Here is an 18,188-nt window from a genome sequence, read left to right on the forward strand (position 1 = left end):
TAGTCCCGCAAACTCAGCCCCTAACAGTACTAGGCGTCCCATTCACGGCGAACCCGGTACTGCCTGTTAAGAAACTGCGGGAAGAGTGCGAAAAGAAACTAAAACCATTTAAACCCAATTATTTCTCCTTCTACGGAAGAACAGTAATAATAAAAACAGTAATAATCCCCATGCTAATACATACAATAAATCTAACTAATATAAAAAAAACCCAAGAGAATCAACTTTACAAAATACTAATAGATTTATTTATTTTTTTTTTTTGGAACGGAAGAAGGCATGAGGTTAAAAAAGAATATCTAAATCTCAAAACCAATGAAGGGGGTTTCTCACTTCCGAAATTAAACTGCCTATTCTATGCAAACACTCTCAAAACCATAGGGAAGGCCTTAAAATCTAACCATATTTCAGAATCCCTAATTAAATACTTTCTTGGGTATTTTCTCCCCTACTTCGGGACCACGGGACATGCTGATCCCAGCGCAGAGGTTGTGCTAGAATGGTATTACCCACTATGCCAACAGCTTAAAAAATTTAAAACCGAAGGGAGGGGAATCCTAAAATTAAAGATACAAGCAAGATATTGGGGATTCTTTCAACTTTCCAGATGTGATACGCCAAATATAGAAACTAACATGGAAATGCTATTTCAAAATATCAGAAATAGCTGAGGACAGCCATTTCACCACGACCTGGCATGGCGAATAGCCTATGGTCAGCTACCGGTGAAACTGGTTATGTCCCGATACAATTCAAGACCGTGCGACCCCTTCTGCGACGTCTGCCAGAGCGTTGAAACGGTGGGACATTTCTTTTACTTGAGCCCCACCCCCCCCTCGCCCGACATGTCTGGCAGAGATTAAGTGCAGTACTGGGAATCCAGCCGCTTACACTAGAGGAGGTCTTGTACCTGCAATTTCCCCCACCAGTCAAGAAAATTCAGAAATTTACATTTTTCCTCATCAATGTAATCAAGTATCACATCTGGAAAGTGCGGAAAAAGTCCCAAATCAGCGACGAAAACATAATACAAGCCAAAATACTCAGCGGGATCTATTTCTACCTCCCTAGGGTTTTCGCACAAGAAAGGCATATACTAGGGTACGGGAGGTTTGTAAATAAATGGTGCAAACCTCCTATCTTCTGTGTCCTGAGACAGGGCCTAATCATACCGTGTCTGTTCCTTTAAAAAGTAACATCTGTTTTTCTTTTTCTTTCTTCATGGGGTCTTACAGTTCATATAGGAGGGGGGGGCAGATCTGAGAACCCGGGCTGCGAAGGCTTACTGCGAGGCGGTGCTGCTCCTTGGGAGCGGCATCTCTCGGGCCAGATTCTTCTCCCAAATCTTGTTTTCCCTGTGGTGTAAGGTTGGCCAGTTCTTTACTGCTTCTTTTATATATATATTAAAAAAAAAAAAAAACGTTCGTAACTTTTTTTATGCTCTAATTCACGCAGAAATGCTTTCATTCCCGCAGTAATTTTACCTTTTGACTCCTGTAGCCTTCTTTTTTTATTTTTTTTCGGAAAAAATAAAAAATCCGGCTTAAGTTTTATACTAAAACAGGTGTTAGGAGAGGACCTCCATAGACACTTGGTTAGTTAAATTGTTAATTTTTTAATTAAGTATTTTACGAACGCATATAAGAAAAGTTTATTTCAAAGTTTTTTTTTTTTAAAGAATAGGTGCAAGGAGATGTTCACAGACCTTTTAGCCACAACCTCTGGGTTATACAGCTAAACAGGTTGACTGAGGCCTCTTTACTACCTCCTACTATCATACTCTACCTTTTCGCTCTCTTCCCCTCTTACTACCAGCTGAATCTCAGCAATCTTTTATACTCCAAAGGCCGATGATGAAAGACATGAACTCCCATTCTACCTACTCACTGATGAGACCTCAAAAAGGGTTGAAGCCTGGCCCCCACTGATGAAGACCTCAATAAAGGTCGAAACTGGTGGGGGGTATTATGAGTTCGCTCTCTTAAGGTTTTTTGCCTTAAGGGAGCACTTTGAGTCTCCGGGGAAAGTGTTTTCTGGCCCGGCCCGGTGAGGGGCTTTATCAGTGAATGCTTTTATTCGGAATATGAGCGGTTCTGCTCGGTGGTGGTGGTGGTGGGTGGTGGAAGGCCATCACTGAGTGGAGCCAACGCTAAGATGGACGGTCTTTCGCCCACTATTGAGTGGTCTAGGGATCGTCCGTTTTCGAGATGGCTTTACTTATTCATGGGGTTGAAACCGGTCTGGGTAGTGACCTCTTCTCATAATGTAATAATACATCTCCTAGAAGCTGTGTTTTACATTATGAGAGAATATTAAGTGACGGAGCTTGCCTCTACCTTTGCTCCGAGTTGCCCTGGTGTTGTACTACCCAAGTGATAACTTACATTTGGGCTCGCCGATAGTTTTTTCGGCATGAAACTCTAGGATTTCGATCCGAGTTTCGTACCCGGCTGGAGAATAATACGGGATTTACCATCTCCTTTAAACTTAACTTATGTCGCCGGTAAAATAGCCTTTTGGCTTGTTACAAATTGTAATTATTGGTAATTTTCCGCGATGGTGTTACTTCTACTTCGTGTAAATTGACAAACAAGAAGCAGATACATCTTCTTTTAGCATAATTCTAAGAAACTCTTATTTAATTGCTTCTAAGAAGACTGACAATTTGATTAGTAACCATTTAGAATGACAGAAGGTAGTTTGAAGAGGAAAAAAAAAGTGTGTGGGGGGGGATCACTTCTGTCCTCAAAATTGATGGAACATACTTCTCGAATATTCCCTCTTTTCCTGTTTTCTCCAATCCAATATTGTTAATAATGCGAAAATGTGTGATGGTACGCAAAACTTTAGTGTTCGAACTTCTCAAGTTGATTTAAAAAAAAAAAAAAAAAACATGGATTGATGGTGGTAGCACTGCTGTAAGTTTTTTTTTTTTTTGGCTTAGTCAGAAAGTAAACTAAGCTTAGCAAATTATAATCACTGTGACCCTTTCAATCATGCTATGTCTGAAAAGAAGGGTGCTGGGCAATTATGGGATATTGAGGTAATTTTATATGAACTAAACTGCCTCTGTACATAAGATACTTAGTCGCAAAGATACTTCACGTTCAAACTTTTGGTTTTTCAAACAAAACTATTTCTCCTCTAGTTTAATTTATAATGAAACATAATTACCTGTTTTCCCACCTAGAACGCCTTCTCCCCATGACCACGCTACTTGGTTTTCATCGTCGTCATCTTCAGATGTAAAGTCGCACAAGGACTCGTCGAAGTCGCAAGTTAGATCTGGCATTTCAGGAGCTGGAGGACGTACGCCTCCTGAATAAAATAAATAAAAATACAATCATCTATTAAATTACTTTACTGAATTACAAGATTAAATATGGGGTTTAAAAAAAATTAAAGTAATACTTTTTTTTTCTCAAGGAGGTTTAATAATAGGAAGTTGAAATTATACACCAAGATATAAGTGAACATGCACTACTTCTCCACGAGGTCTTCAAATTTATTGATGCATCTATCTTGACGATAGATCAGCTTATCAGTATCAATACCAGTACTACTCCGTGGCATCACCAAGCAACTGACATCACGCCACGTGATTAACTTCCTCATCTGTAGCGAAATGCCTTCCAGAAAGGTGTTTCTTGAGGGGGAGGGCAACAAATAGAAGTCGGAAAGCGCTAAGTGTGGTTTGTAGGGGTGTGGGTGGGATAGTTTACCGACGATTACAGCACAACCACTCTAGAGTAGTATGCACCGTGTGAAGTAGCATTGTCATCTACGAAAAGCACGCGGTTTGTCACGAGTCCTGGTCGTTTGCGTCAAATACTGACTTTCAGTTTGTTCAACTTTGAACAGTAAAGTTCTGCATTAATTGTTCCTCCCTTCGGCAAGAAGCCCACTCACTAACATAACGCTTTAGCGATTCCAGAACACCGTGGCCATGACTTTTCGAACAGTAGGAACAGTTGTAAATTTTCTTGCGTACAGGTGGTTGTGGACGGTTCCAAGTCTTGTTTGCTCTCCGGGTTAAAATTCAAGTTCCGTTTCCTGTGACTATGCAAGCGAGAAAATCCTCGCCTTTGTCGCTGTATCGCAACAGATTTTCTAGACTCATCCGTGTAGTACAAGGCAACACGCATGCGGATGAGCCTAGAAACACACCTGCTTCTTTGACATCACTTTTTTTTGCATACACAACAACCAGTTCACAGCGAATGTCACTTGGTGAAGCCCCATTTATTTCAAGAAAAAAAACGAATAACTTCAAGGACACCTTTTGGACCATGGTAACCGCCATCTTGTAACTAGAATTAATTGAGGCGAAAGTATCGCCACACTCCAGTGGCAGTCTTTTTGAAAGTTATGAATGGTTCTATCTGCCCACCTTTTTTTATTTCATTCCCTTTTCACCATTATTAATAAAAAAAGTTACCTTACTTTTCAGAAGCCCCTAGTATAACTCAACATACAAGGCGTGTTCAAAAAATGACCGAACGTTTGCTGTAAAGATTTATTGCTTATATTTTTACAACATTTTAAGCATTGTTCCATTCAGAGTAGCCCCATCTACTGGCAATACCGTTCCTAACGTTTCTTCCATCGTTGGAATGCTTCCTGGAATGTACTTTCTGTGATGGCGCGCAGTTCTCTTATCGCATTTTCCTGAATCCCCTCTATAGTTTGGAAACGACGTCCTTTCAAAGTGATTTTAAGTTTGGGAAACAGGGAAAAGTCTGATGGGGCTAAGTCCGGAGAATTGGGTGGATGGGTACAATGGATATCTGATGTTCTGCCATATATAACTGCAGAGGATGAGTGAGCTGACGCATTGGTGTGACGCAACATCCAAGTCTGGTTTTCCTACATTTCAGACCTCTTCCTGCACACAACATCCCTCAAATGAGCTAGCACTTCCTGGTACAACTTTGTTTACCATCTGACCACGTGGTACAAATCCATAATGGACAATGCCTTTCCAATCAAAAAACACAACCAACATCACTTTGATCTTTGACCGACTCATTCGTGCTTTTTTTTGGACGAGGAGACGCTTTCCCCACCCACTGCGACGATTGCGCCATGGTTCACGTCTCATTTCCTGTTATGATGTTTTTAAGAAAGTTTTCATTACCATTTGCATTGGCAAGCAGTTCCCGACTGATTTCAACACGGTTCTCTTTCTGATCGTCAGTCAACAAACGCAACGAATTTTGCACTGACGCGAAGCATCTGAAGTTTTTCAAAATTTGATGGCAAGATCCTATGCGGATGCCCACTTCGTCAGACAATTAAACGACGATTTACACGAATCGCAACACGAACTATTTCACCATGGTCGTCGTCTGTCTGTATGTGAAAGGTCGTCCAGGCCCTGGATCGTCACCGACCGATTTTGCCCTATTTAAAACGCTTAAACCACTCATAGCAGTGTGTTCGGTTCATACGCTCCTCCCCGTATGCTTGGTTAAGCAATTGAGATGCCTCTGTAAAATTTTTACCAAGTTTGCAGCAAAATTTCACACACATACGCGCGCGCGCGTTGTTCAAGTTCTTTCATTGTCACTTTGTCACTAATCCGACGAACAGCTTGTGCACGTGCTGACTTCAGCGGATGTAACTCGACGACTAATGTTCATAGCAGAACGGGGCAAATGACAGTTTGTTATCAAAACCTGCCGCTAGATGCGCTCAGTAACCGCAGCTCTCTGTGTCGGTTGGTGTGCTGTTTAAAATGTTTGGTCTTTTTTTCAACACTCGTCGTATATATTTATGGGTATTAATTTGTTTCTACTATAATATTGTTCAACATTTAGTTTGACTGTTTTGGCTGATCGTTTCAGTATTAAAATGACCCTGGCTTCATGCCCTACTGGATTTACAATGCTTCTATTTAGATCAGCGCTTCCCAAACTGTGGATCGCGGCCCCCTTGGGGACCGTAGGTTTTGTTGTGGGTGCCTGTGAAATAATCAAAACAAATTTAAAATCTTTTAAGACTAAGTAGATTTTTTTATCTTAAAAGAAACGTATTTCATTTTTATTATTTATTATATCTTTTTTGTTATATTTTAATGGAAAAAAATCACACATTAGTGCAGGTTCACAAATTTTGCTTCATGCCTATTTCGGCTCTTAATGAATATTATTCATATAAGTTTCATTTCAAAGCAGAAATTTAAGAATTGCAGTTTCAAATATTTCCCCTGATATTGGTGTAGCAGTATTGAAACACATTAAATTGTTATTAAACTTCTTTTATGTTTTTAATTCTTTCTTTATTACTAATCGTTTTACTTTTCATGTGCTTCTACTGCAAATGTACAATAAATCTATCTATATAAAAATATAAGATAATGTTGCATGTCAAATGTGTATGTAAAATGCTAAAAATGTAATATTTGCATTTGATTTTTGCAATATTCGCTGTGTATGTTTTGTATTGAATATAAATACAATAAATATTATAATAATTTATGTCTATATTACGATTTTTTTCGAGGGGGGCCGTGAAATATTTTAATGTTTCCAAAGGGGCCCCTGACATCCAGAAGTTTGGGAAGCATTGATTTAGATAACATATTATTTCATGAGTGTGCATGCACGATGAACTGCATATTTTTACTACTGCGCAAACGAAAGAGTTAAAGCATTTTGTATAATAATTCCATCATATGCTGCTCCATTAAAGTCATTTCGTTTAATTTGGAAGTAAATGCACTAATCAGACCAATCTTTCAAATATAATCAGTATAATTCAGATGGTTATAAAACAACTGAGCTAAGATAGGCATTTTTCAAACAGAAAATTGCTATTAGATACAAACACTAATTTAGTTTTACCATTAAGTTTATTATGAATAAGCCAAGCAATACCTTTACTATAAAAAAAAAGTTCTCCATTTAGAAAGATCTAGGAAAAAAAGAGCTAGCGAAAAAAGCTTACATAAAAAGATTGACTACCTAACTCTTAAATACCATTCAAGTATAATTTAACATTAAAAATAACATTACAACATGTAGAGTATATGGTGGCGGTCAGCAGTAGATAGCGTTGGTGTAGAATCGTAGATGATGAAGGTAGTTGCGGGTGGTGGATTGGTGAAGGCCTAGAGTTGTAGAGTAGGTACCCTCCCTCGATGACTCTTTGCACTCCCTGGAGGTGTTACGTAATAATAATATTATTACTATTATTTAAAACACCTATAAAGGAATTGATTTTTGAAATAGAAGCCATCGAAAACCTTGTACAACATAAAAAAAAAGCACTTGCTACATTTTTAGTTAAACAGGAACTTTATGCAAATCAATTATTTTTATTTGTTTATAAATTTATTATTTATTATATTTTTGATATCTAGGTAAAAAAAAGGGAAGAACAACACAGTTACACCACTCTGCAGAAGTTAAAGTTCCTTAACTATTTTACATACAGTACTAGAATTTATTGCATAAATCAGGGGTTTCCAAATTTCCTCGGTTCGCAGCTCCTTAGTGTATCGGATTTTTTATTTTTTTCACTGCGTCTCTAGGCCAACGGAAATACCTAACAGTTCCTTTATTAATTAGCTGGGTCCATTTTACTTACTATTTGTGTGCGAAAAATTTAGTAGGCGTTTGGGAACCATTGGTATAAATTACACCAAATATGGTATAACATTTACTATATGACTGTCGTTTAGTTGCAAAGATTCCTATCTAAGAAAAGCTTCTACTCGTAACCAATCTAAGATGGATGAATTCCTAGAGCTAGGAAAGATTCGAATTCCCCTCTAGGATGCGATGGACTTTTATAAGAGATTTTCATTTGGAAGTGATTTAGCCGTTGTTTTCTCCCAGAAAATCAGGTTTTAATTCTGCGAAATGGGTAAACAGGCCAGATGGACACACGCAATCAGAACTTAGGTTTTTTCGGCTGTGATTCAAAACAACCACCCAATGTATAATTGTTGAGTTTTTGTAGTTGCGCTGACTTTTGATGGAGAATTTGGAGCTTTTCCCAAAATATTTTCGACGGTTTCTTTGTGGAAAAGCATGGAAATGATACCAGAATTCACAAAAGTGATCAGTGACGTTGTTGCAGCATTTTGTCAATTCTGAAATCCCTTCTAAATTCTGTTATTGTTTATACTAAAAAAAAATATGTATTATAATCGCATTAATTGCAAAATAATAATATTGTTAGCTTTGGTCGGATCACCTAAGCTCAAAATGTAAAATTTTTGGGTTATCTATAAATAAATGCCTCACCATAGCATTCGTACAGTTTGTTGATCCGTCTAATATCGCTGTCACTCAGCCTCGGCTTTTCCCAAACTGGAATCAGTGGCTTGCCAGACTTGGCTTCCATTGTAGTTAAGTTTCTCCTCTTAGCAAAGGCGTGATTGTCATAAAGCATAATAGAGTCAACATCGAATTCCTCTCCTAGTAAGTTAGTGGTATAATACGGCCTTTTTTCAAAGTTATAAGCATTACCTAGGAGATAAAAAGAGTTATTAGATGAAGCAGGACCAAACATATTGCTTGAGCAATTAGGAAAATTTGTAACATTTCAATGAAGCTACTTGATTAACTTAAGAATATAGCTTGATATTTTATATTCGATTATGATGTGCGATAAGTATTATAAATAAACTTACCCTAAATAAAATTCTGTAAGTAATTTTATGAGTGAGAAGAGAAAATGAGTCGCTGAATAAAGAATTCGATTTTGAGACACGATCATATCGGAAATGACGTCATGTCTCAGTCAAAGCATTTTCTTTTAAAAACTGGTTTCTGATTAAACAAACACATCACTTAACATATTGTAAAAATAATAGCGATCAAAAGGAATTCAAACCTTTTTCTAATTAAAATTTAAAAAAATTATTGACATATAAACAGAATTTCATTTTCAATCAGAATATCGTTTTCAATTTATCTGATGATAATGATTTTAAAGTTTGGCAGTGTGATATTATTATATTATATGTACTTAAATATTCACAAAATATAAATAGGAAGGGAAAAAACCGAAAGGTTATTCATAATATTTTGAATATTTGTTGACTTTTAGTAGTTAAGCTCTGTCTGTATCTGCGTTCTATTTTGTGATACTACAACGTTTATGTTGCATATTATGTTGAGTTGGTATTATGTTAGGTCGTATGTTTCAAATTTCTTTTCTAGTATAAATATATGCAATTATGATTTTTATTTTATTTTATTTTGGTAATGCATGTACGCTATAACTTCATGCCCTTTCTGTCTGCTAACGTAATACAGAAATGCAATATGCACAAGTTGTATTCCTAAACGGACAGGTGGCAGGTATTTGAAACTAAATTTTAGTTTTAATTTTCATTTATATACGTAAAAACAGACGAATGGTCAAGGTTAATATTGGGAAGCTTATAATTAAGGTAATTTTGTCATCTGAACTACCATAAGCATAAAGTTCTGTAAATCTTTGCGATTGAATGAGAAGGTGAGGGGAGCCATATTTCAGCAATCTGTATTTATTTATTAATGAAATGAAACAATACGTTTCAACTATAGTGAAAAAAAAAGCATAAAACATTTTAAACCGAAAAAAAACGTTCTTTAGTGTGAACTGAAGAGAAGATTGAAAAAAATGTGTGCATTGCAATGGAATCTTTCTTAGCAGGCACTCATGTAGCAGCTAGGATAAATCATTATGGAGAAATCTCAATAGGATTTCGTTGATGGATTTAAAGGTGCAATGGGTAGGAGGAGTTTCTTACAAAATTTTGGCATTCGTTCAGAAACACCTTTAATATAAAGATAAGCGGTCTGCCGACTTCTTCCCTTGGAGGAGGTTGAGGTAACTGTTAATGATTTTACATGCAATTCTTTGATCATGGTGTTTATCATGGTGCTCACGGGAAGATCATAAAAAAACCTATTTCAGAACACTATAACCATAACCAACATATCAAGCCTCATAAATCTGGTTGGTCGAACATGCATTGACAACACTGGCAACGGCGTTTAATGGGAAAATTCAAACTTTGCATAAATGTAGTTTAAAGTTGAACGTTTACTCAAATAAAGTGCTGGAGTCGTGCTTCAAGAGCTTAATGAGAATAATCTACACTACATAGAAATGACCCCAGCGAGATTTGGGGTACACCTGTAAATTTGCGGTATGCACATTTGTTTACATCTTCAACTGGAATATACGCGTATACAGCGTTAGTAATTTTGTATCGAGGTTTCGTGTGTTGTTTTTATGTTGTGCCACTTTTTTTTTTTTTAAGTTCATTTCACAATAAGCGTTAAGGGCTTACTACATTCGTTGGTACTTACTCATATTTTAACTGTATTGGCTGGACAGATTTTTTTAAAAAAAAATTTATTGAAGTTTGGAATTTCTACTAAACACTTTGTCAAGCGATTTCAATTTTAATGTCAGTAGGGATACTTTTAGTGCTGTGATACTGAATAATATCTCTGTGAAAAAATATGATTACGAAACGAACCTTTTGTAGGATTGTTTCCACACTTGTCACGTATTTATGTGAGTTGCATCTAGTAAAGGCTGTAGACCTATGGTGTGTTAATATCTTGGGTAAGCTAAGGATTTTTTTTTTTTTATCAATTTTATATTTATTTATTTTAATTTAATTTTTAAATCTGAAAGTTCTTCTCTAGAGGCCAAATATTAATTTTTGCAAGGAAAGATATTTACCTCCCAGCTAAAGGCAATCGCAAACATTCATGCTCACGGCGAGACTTCGACCTGCGGCATGTTGGTTCGAGTACGGTTAAGCTAACCACTCGATCAACCAGACCGCTAATGTTTATATCTACGGTTTGCATTTCTGTTGATGTATAGTTTATATTTAAATTTATTTACAACTTATAAACATATCAAATTAATTTATATGCAGAGAAATCGCGTAAAATAAATGTTGAGTAGGATCAGGGCCGACGGAAGCGGGCATGCAGAGCATGCGGGCGCCGCCGCCTGGACATGGTTCATAAGGTCATTTTTAAGAAACAAAGTTTTTATCATAAAAACAAAAAATTCTTAGAATGATCAATTTTAAAATAAATAAGGCCGGATACACCGAATAGAAATTAAAAAAAAAAAAAGTATATTGCTGCCTCTTTGATCAACTGGCTGTTTACAATTTTGCAGCGAGAACAGGCTAAATGCTTGCCTGCAGAATGTTGTGTCTACTGCAGTCTATCTAAAGTGAAACATTTGTTGCTAGTTAACCAATCATATGGTACGCATCTCAGTAGGCTACTGACAGTAGCGCAGTGCGGACTATTAATTCGTCTCTGTGTCGTGTTGTGCAATAATTTCTTGTGGGTATGAAATAGAAATGGAATCAAAAATTAAAAAAAAGTTATCCGGTGCACAAAATCGTAAGCGTCATGCTGCAAAAGAAGCAGATATTAAGAAACAAACTGGGGCTCTTAATAAATTTGTTAAAATATTAAAATATTCTGATGCAGATTGTAACCAACTCGATACATCAGAAATCGGAGTTGAAGAACCGTGCACATCATCTCGTTTGTATGAAAGTACTATTACAACTATTGAACAAGATAACATGATTTAAGCATGATCGTGTGCGCATGATTTAAGTGAAAAACAGTTAGGAGAAGATTTAGTTGTAGTTGAACACGAAATTAACACATTGCTAGTCTCTGTAAATTTAGAAGATCCAGGTGAATGGTGAAATATTGATGAAAAATTACGAGTTGTTTTAATTGAAATGGGGCCTGCTCAAAAGAAAAATATAATATATCCCAGAGATACATATAGTCGTAAATTTGGCGACACGTATTATAATAGAAAAATGGAAAACGGGGAGCTCGCGTCAAGAACATGGCTCATTTATTCCGAAACTTTAAATTCAGTTTTTTGCTTTTGTTGCCAACTTTTCGCACCTACTGAATCAAGTAGTCTTGTAAAAGGTTATAACGATTGGAGAAATGTAAGTACAGCTTTGCATAGACATGAGACCAGTTTAACTCACATGACAAATTTCTTAAAATGGAAGGAACTTGATAAAAATTTAAAAAACAAAACAACTATTGATTGCCAGACTCAACGCATGTATGAAATGAAAAAAAAAAAAAAAAAAAAAACGCTTGATTGAAATTATAAAATTCCTTGGTAGCCGAAATTTAGCTTTTCCCGGATCATCTGATAAATTATATGAAAGGCATAACGGCAATTTTTTAAAATTAGTCCAACTGTTTGCGAAGTTTGATCCCGTTATGGAAAATCATGTAGAAAGGGCCCTACAACGAAACAATACAGTACAGTATTTGAGTAAAGACAGTCAAAATGAAATATTGGAAACTTCAAGTAACGCAATCAGGGATACAATTTTATTATCAATTCGAAAATCTAAATATTATTCCATAATTTTAGACTGCACACCTGATGCAAGTAAAACAGAACATATGACCATTATTATTCGCTTTGTTTCCTGTGACAATGGAATTGTCAAGCTCAGGGAAAACGTTTTAGGTTTTGCAGATATATCAGATTCCACAGGACGTGGTTTATGTGCAACAATAATGGAACAACTGGAAAAATGGAACATTCCTATTGAAGACATGCGAGGGTCGAGGTCGAAGACAAAAATCCTCGAGCTTTTTACGTGGCAATGTGCTGCTCATACTCTAAATTTAATCATTAACGAAGGCAGCCAAAATGAATGCATATACAATTAGTTTTTTTGCAACTCTTCAAGAAATATACAATTTCTTTTCATTCTCTTACAAACGATGGGCAATCCTTTTAAAGTTCATAAAAAAATTAACATTGAAACAGCCATCAGAAACCCGATGGGGAAGTAAAATTAATGCAATCCGCCCTCTACGATATCAGTTAGGAGAAATTTACGATGCACTTTTTGAAATTTTAAATAATGAAAATTTTAAGAAGGAAAGTCAGCATGAAGCACAAACATTATGTGCTAAAATAAAGGACTACAAATTTATTTTCTCTCTTATAACTTGGCATGATTTACTTAACAGAATAAAACCTGTGAGTAAAATGCTTCAAGACAAAAATATGAACATTACACTTGCTTTAGAATCTATCAAAAACTTAAAAATATTCTTACAAGAGTATCGATTAGATACAAATTTTAAAGAAGTTCTAAAAACGGCAAAAGAACTGAGTGAAGAGGTGGATGCAGAACAAGAATTTAAAACTGGTACGGAAGTTCGACGACGAAAGAAGACACGACAATTTGACTACGAGCATCATGACGAAACGCCACAATCACCAGAAGATAAATTTAGAGTGAATGTGTTTTGTACACTTCTAGACGTTGCAGTGTGTTCGTTAATAGAACATTTTGAACAACTAAAAACATATTATGATAATTTAAATTTCTTGTATAGATTACTACAAATTAATAACGAACATTTACGAAAAAATTGTGACGATTTAGAGATTCTCTTGAAGGACGGCGACAATAAAGACGTAAATGCAATAGAACTATATGACGAGTTATGTGCTTTCCGGGATATTTTTCGGAAGAATAATTTAAATATTCAAAACCCTTTCGATATTCTTAATTTTATTGTGTCCAATAATTTATCTTTCCCTAACTTTTCAATTGCTTTAAGAATACTATTAACCTTACCTGTCAGTGTAGCGAGCGGTGAACGTTTCTTTTCCAAGTTGAAATTGATTAAAACCTACTTAAGAACAAGTTTATCACAAAAAAAAGCTTGCTAGTTTGGTGTTAATAGCTATTGAAAATGATATATGTGCGGAATTAGATGTTAAGACCATTATTTCTAATTTTGTGAATATGAAATCAAAACCCTAAAATTTTAATTTAAAAAATTTCAAGTATATTTATGTAATTTACTTTATTTTTGTGTTATTATGTAAAGATGTTGTTTTTTGAATACTTATATTAAATGTTCTAATTATTTATGAATTATTTTCTTATTTTCTCATCTATCTTGAGTTTCTTTTATTTTCCTAAAAGATAGTTCGACTTATAAAAATTATTAAAAATTTTTTACAAGTTACTAAGAATTTAGTAACTTGTAAAAATTGCAAGAATTTTTTAAACTTTAGTTCAAATAAATTTTAACTTTAATTAAAATTCATTTTAATTTTGTTAGCGATTCGGGTCGGTGAGAAGGCTATAATCCCTGTATCATTATATGCAACGATTAAAGTGAAGTGGCTTTATCAATATTTGCTTTAATACTTTTGAGAATTTTTTGAATATTCGGGTTTTTAACGATTATCCTGCCTAGTCAACACCCTCGGTTCGTTACATTTAGCGAACCAATGTGTGGCTGTTCTGTCAAAATTTATTTAAGAAATTTCAAATAATTTAAATTTTTATTATCGTAAAAGAACCACACACGCGCGGATCGTTACAGGGGCGCTTAGATAGAAATTGCATGTGGGCGGCAAAGACCCTAGCGCCGGTTCTGAGTAGGATGCATTCTGTTAAACATACTTTTCAGACGCGTACTTTTCTGCTCAAACAAGTTAGCCTTCCCAATGCATACATTGAATTCTGTTCTACAAACTTGTGTTGTGTTTAACAAGAGAAAGAATAAAGCTATGGATAAGTAAATAAAATGTATTAAGGTTTCCAACTATAATTATAAAATATTAAAATAATGTTTTTTGTTTTTTTTTAATACTAGATATTTGAATAATTCCGAAAATAGTAATTTCATAGAGAAGTTGTCAGGACTTGACTGTTATTGATTTCATGACGCACTTGTAGATGATTTTATGTGATTTTCCTCCAGCAGAACAATACTTTTATGTACTGATTAAAAATATTATTTTATCTGTTACTTACGGGAATCAATGTTGTCCCAGTAAATTGTGAGGTATTCGTCTCTGTCTGGCCGATTTTGTTCGTGATCGAATCCCAACGAATGACATATTTCGTGAACGATTGACATTTTCTTGAAACATCCATCTTCCAGGGAGATAATTTGCTCACCTCCTTGCATTCCCAGAGGAGAACTACATCTGAAAATAAAAATGCACATCAGTAAGTTGAAAGAGAAATTTTATAAGCATACATAAATAGGAGACTAACACTGAAAAATAGCCACGAAACAGATTAGAATATTTGATCTAGTCGTTGTCATTTTCCATAATTTGTATGAGGTCTTTGAAGACTATATTTTCAAGATACTAAGTGATATGCCTTTTTTTGTAGAGAAAGTTCATTTTCATTATCATTTTCATAAATAAAAAAGAATGTTTTTTTTTCTTAAAATGATACAAACCCATCTACAGACTTGAACAGTACATAGTTCTTATCTCTGAAAGTCTTGCGTCTGAATTTCACACAGGTGTATTCCGTGATATGAGCCATTGCATCCAGAATGGAATCATTGTGACCAGCTGGAAGGAAACAATCACTGGATTTATTTAGCCTTTAAGCCACACACACAGAATAAAATGCAAGTGAAACAATGACAAAGGCCATTTTGAAATAATAATTAAAACTTGCAAGTGCGCATGAACACATTAAAAAAAATAAATTAGCGTTCGAAATAACCACTTTTTTTTTTCTTTAATAGACCCTGTGAAAAATGTAAAGAGTTGTTATTTTTATATCGATGCAGTGATTGGTATTATTAGCCTTCCATCCCGAGACATAAATTTGCCCAAGCAACAACACATTGAACTGCACGAATTATCTAATTTCCGCATATATAACTGAGATGTAACCCTACTACAAAATGTTTTCGCCATCAGCTTTATCTTTACAAGGGAAAAATGGGTGCAACAGCGGCAAACCACTCTTACACCACAACCAAAGACAGACTAACTCAGTGCTTTTTTAGTATCGCATTCACAATACTTCTAATAAAAATTACTAACTTTTTTCCTTGCCACATAGATAGACCTCCTTTAGTCCTAACTAGTTTTAGAAAATCGGTTGACATCGATATATCGCTCATGGCTACCAATGCTTTTGAAGACTTAAGAAAAAGAGTACGGCAAATAACTGCTGCCATCTATAGATCCTAAACCATAACACTCGTAGATTCTGAGAGAAAAATGCCTCCACCAAAGATCAATTAACTCGGGAACCATCTGGGGGAGGGGGAAAACAAGTCTAGAACCGTAATCCGTATAATATTAATTAGGTCCCTATGAAACCAAGTTACTTGAACAGTGATAAGCCATTGAGGATATAACACATTAAAGGAAAGATGATAAATATTTACTTACCCAAAGATTTATCAATAGCATATGGAACAGTAGCATTGGGCCAATATTTATATTCGTTCACAATTGCATTTCGGTCCTAAAAACAAAACATTTTTTAAAAATAATAACATTTTAAAATAATTATTAAAACAAACTAAGCGTAATATTTACCTTTGTTTCATTAATGGATATATTTAAGCTAACAAAGGAGATATAGCAAACGGAGAACGCATGTTTCTTATGTAATTTATGTATTTATAAGAAAGGACATTTTTGTTCAACTTGTCAAGTAACATTCTGTAATCAGCAAATAAGATTCTGTAATCTTACTTGCTTTCTGTAATCACTGTCCTCTTCTATAAGTATAAATGTCTATATCTTAGTCATTTCAAATACCTTTTCTGAAAAATTTGAAAAAAAAAAAAACTCACAATCACAGAATGAGTTCTTTCTTTCCCTTAAAGAAATTAGTTTTACTCATTCAAATTTACTAAATTCATAGCAGCATTACAGACGTGTTTCAATGTAGTAAAAATTCCAGAATGTGATTTGGATATCCAAAGAAGTATTTTTAAATTCGCAAAACAACATTAAGCCTCTCCTACTTTGCATTCATAATTTGGTGATTTTTTATGTAAATTCGAAAAAACGAACTTTTTTCCCTTTGTATATGAATTTAGCATTCATGCATATATTCTTTAATAAGTTTTTTAAAAAATAATATTTCGTGTTTGGTTTAAAATAGTCAGAACGAGCTCAGAGAGTAAATGAAAAAAATGTTCAGTACTTACAGCGTCTGGTGGTATTCCACTGATATCTCCTTCGAAGAAACCTGGTGGGGAAAAACAACTGATTGATTGCAATGAAAATCCTAGTAATTTATTTTTTTATTATGTAGCAATTATGAATGCCATCTACCGGTAAAATGTAACTCTGATGTTATTATGACGCAACTTATTCGAGCATTTCTTAACGAAGCAATAGTGTGAACTGTTTCTACACTCACCTGGTTTTTCCATGACAGACCGAAAATACGTGTCTGAAAGAAAAGAAAGAAACATAATAAATGTCTAAATAATAAAAAATATAGTTACTTAAATAATAAATAATTTATTTTAATTAATGAAGTTAGAATAGCAACAACTGTTGACATGATGCACTATTTACCATCTTCCAGTTCATTGCAGTAGATGCATGTTATAGCAATGGTAAAGAGGAAAGCAATGCTCGCCGACATTTTCTCACCGCTAGCGATGTATGTGTGGCTAATGGTACCACTTCCATATTATAATGAGGAACAGACAAAGCACGTGATCGAAAATGCACATTTGATAAGAAACATCGGAAGGATGTGAGTCTCAACAGGTGTCCGATTGGTTTCAAGTGCAGAAATGTTTTCTATTAGTGATTTAATCTTTAAAAAAAAAAAAAACTCAATGCGTGAAGATAACAAAACAGAAACTTGGCAAAAAGTGCTTAAGAAGGTTTTAAAAAAAAATCCCTTAAGGAGCAAATTTTAACAAATAAATAGATTGAACTACATTGAAACTATTTATTTGTTAAGATTTACTTTGTAAGGGATTTTTTAAACTAATTTCTGGAGGTTTTATTTAATTAGCAAGATCCTGCACTATTACTAAATTTAATTAAAATTAAATTCAAACAAATTAAATCATGTTTGACATCATCTTTAGAACGATTGCGCAAGCGACTATTTCAATTGAATTGAACAAAGTATTATTGTTTAATCAATCCGAAAACTTATATTAAATTATCAGAATCTTGGATTTTCATTTTATTTATTTATTTTTCAAGCAGTACGGTACTATACTGCATTACCTACATTCCGATTCTACTAAAATAGTACCCTTGTAATTTAGCATACCTCAGTAATAGCTGTATCGCTTTAGTATTATTTCAACTTTGGTGAAACAAAGTCATGGTCGCTTTATTTATTTATTATTTTTTTTATTACATACGAGTACCCTTTTATA

General features: G+C 34.7%; 1 protein-coding gene across 1 annotated transcript in view; it reads right to left on the reverse strand.

Annotated features, from left to right (window-relative positions):
* Positions 1-17,431, reverse strand: part of LOC150095332 (astacin-like metalloprotease toxin 1) — a 30,233-nt gene extending 12,802 nt beyond the window's left edge. Inside the window, exons 1-8 of the mRNA XM_090410472.1 lie at positions 17,362-17,431; positions 17,201-17,233; positions 16,986-17,026; positions 16,216-16,291; positions 15,261-15,378; positions 14,822-14,997; positions 8,253-8,477; positions 3,175-3,318 (exon numbers count right to left, since the gene is read on the reverse strand). Coding sequence (XP_090266598.1) covers positions 3,175-3,318; positions 8,253-8,477; positions 14,822-14,997; positions 15,261-15,378; positions 16,216-16,291; positions 16,986-17,026; positions 17,201-17,233; positions 17,362-17,431 — 883 coding nt within the window. The remainder of the gene's footprint in view (positions 1-3,174; positions 3,319-8,252; positions 8,478-14,821; positions 14,998-15,260; positions 15,379-16,215; positions 16,292-16,985; positions 17,027-17,200; positions 17,234-17,361) is intronic.
* Positions 17,432-18,188: the final 757 nt, after the last annotated feature.

Source organism: Typopeltis vanoorti, chromosome 20, assembly GCF_054136105.1.
Source record: "Typopeltis vanoorti isolate ZY-2024b chromosome 20, IOZ_Tvanoo_1.0, whole genome shotgun sequence".
In the NCBI taxonomy this organism is placed as follows: domain Eukaryota; kingdom Metazoa; phylum Arthropoda; class Arachnida; order Uropygi; family Thelyphonidae; genus Typopeltis; species Typopeltis vanoorti.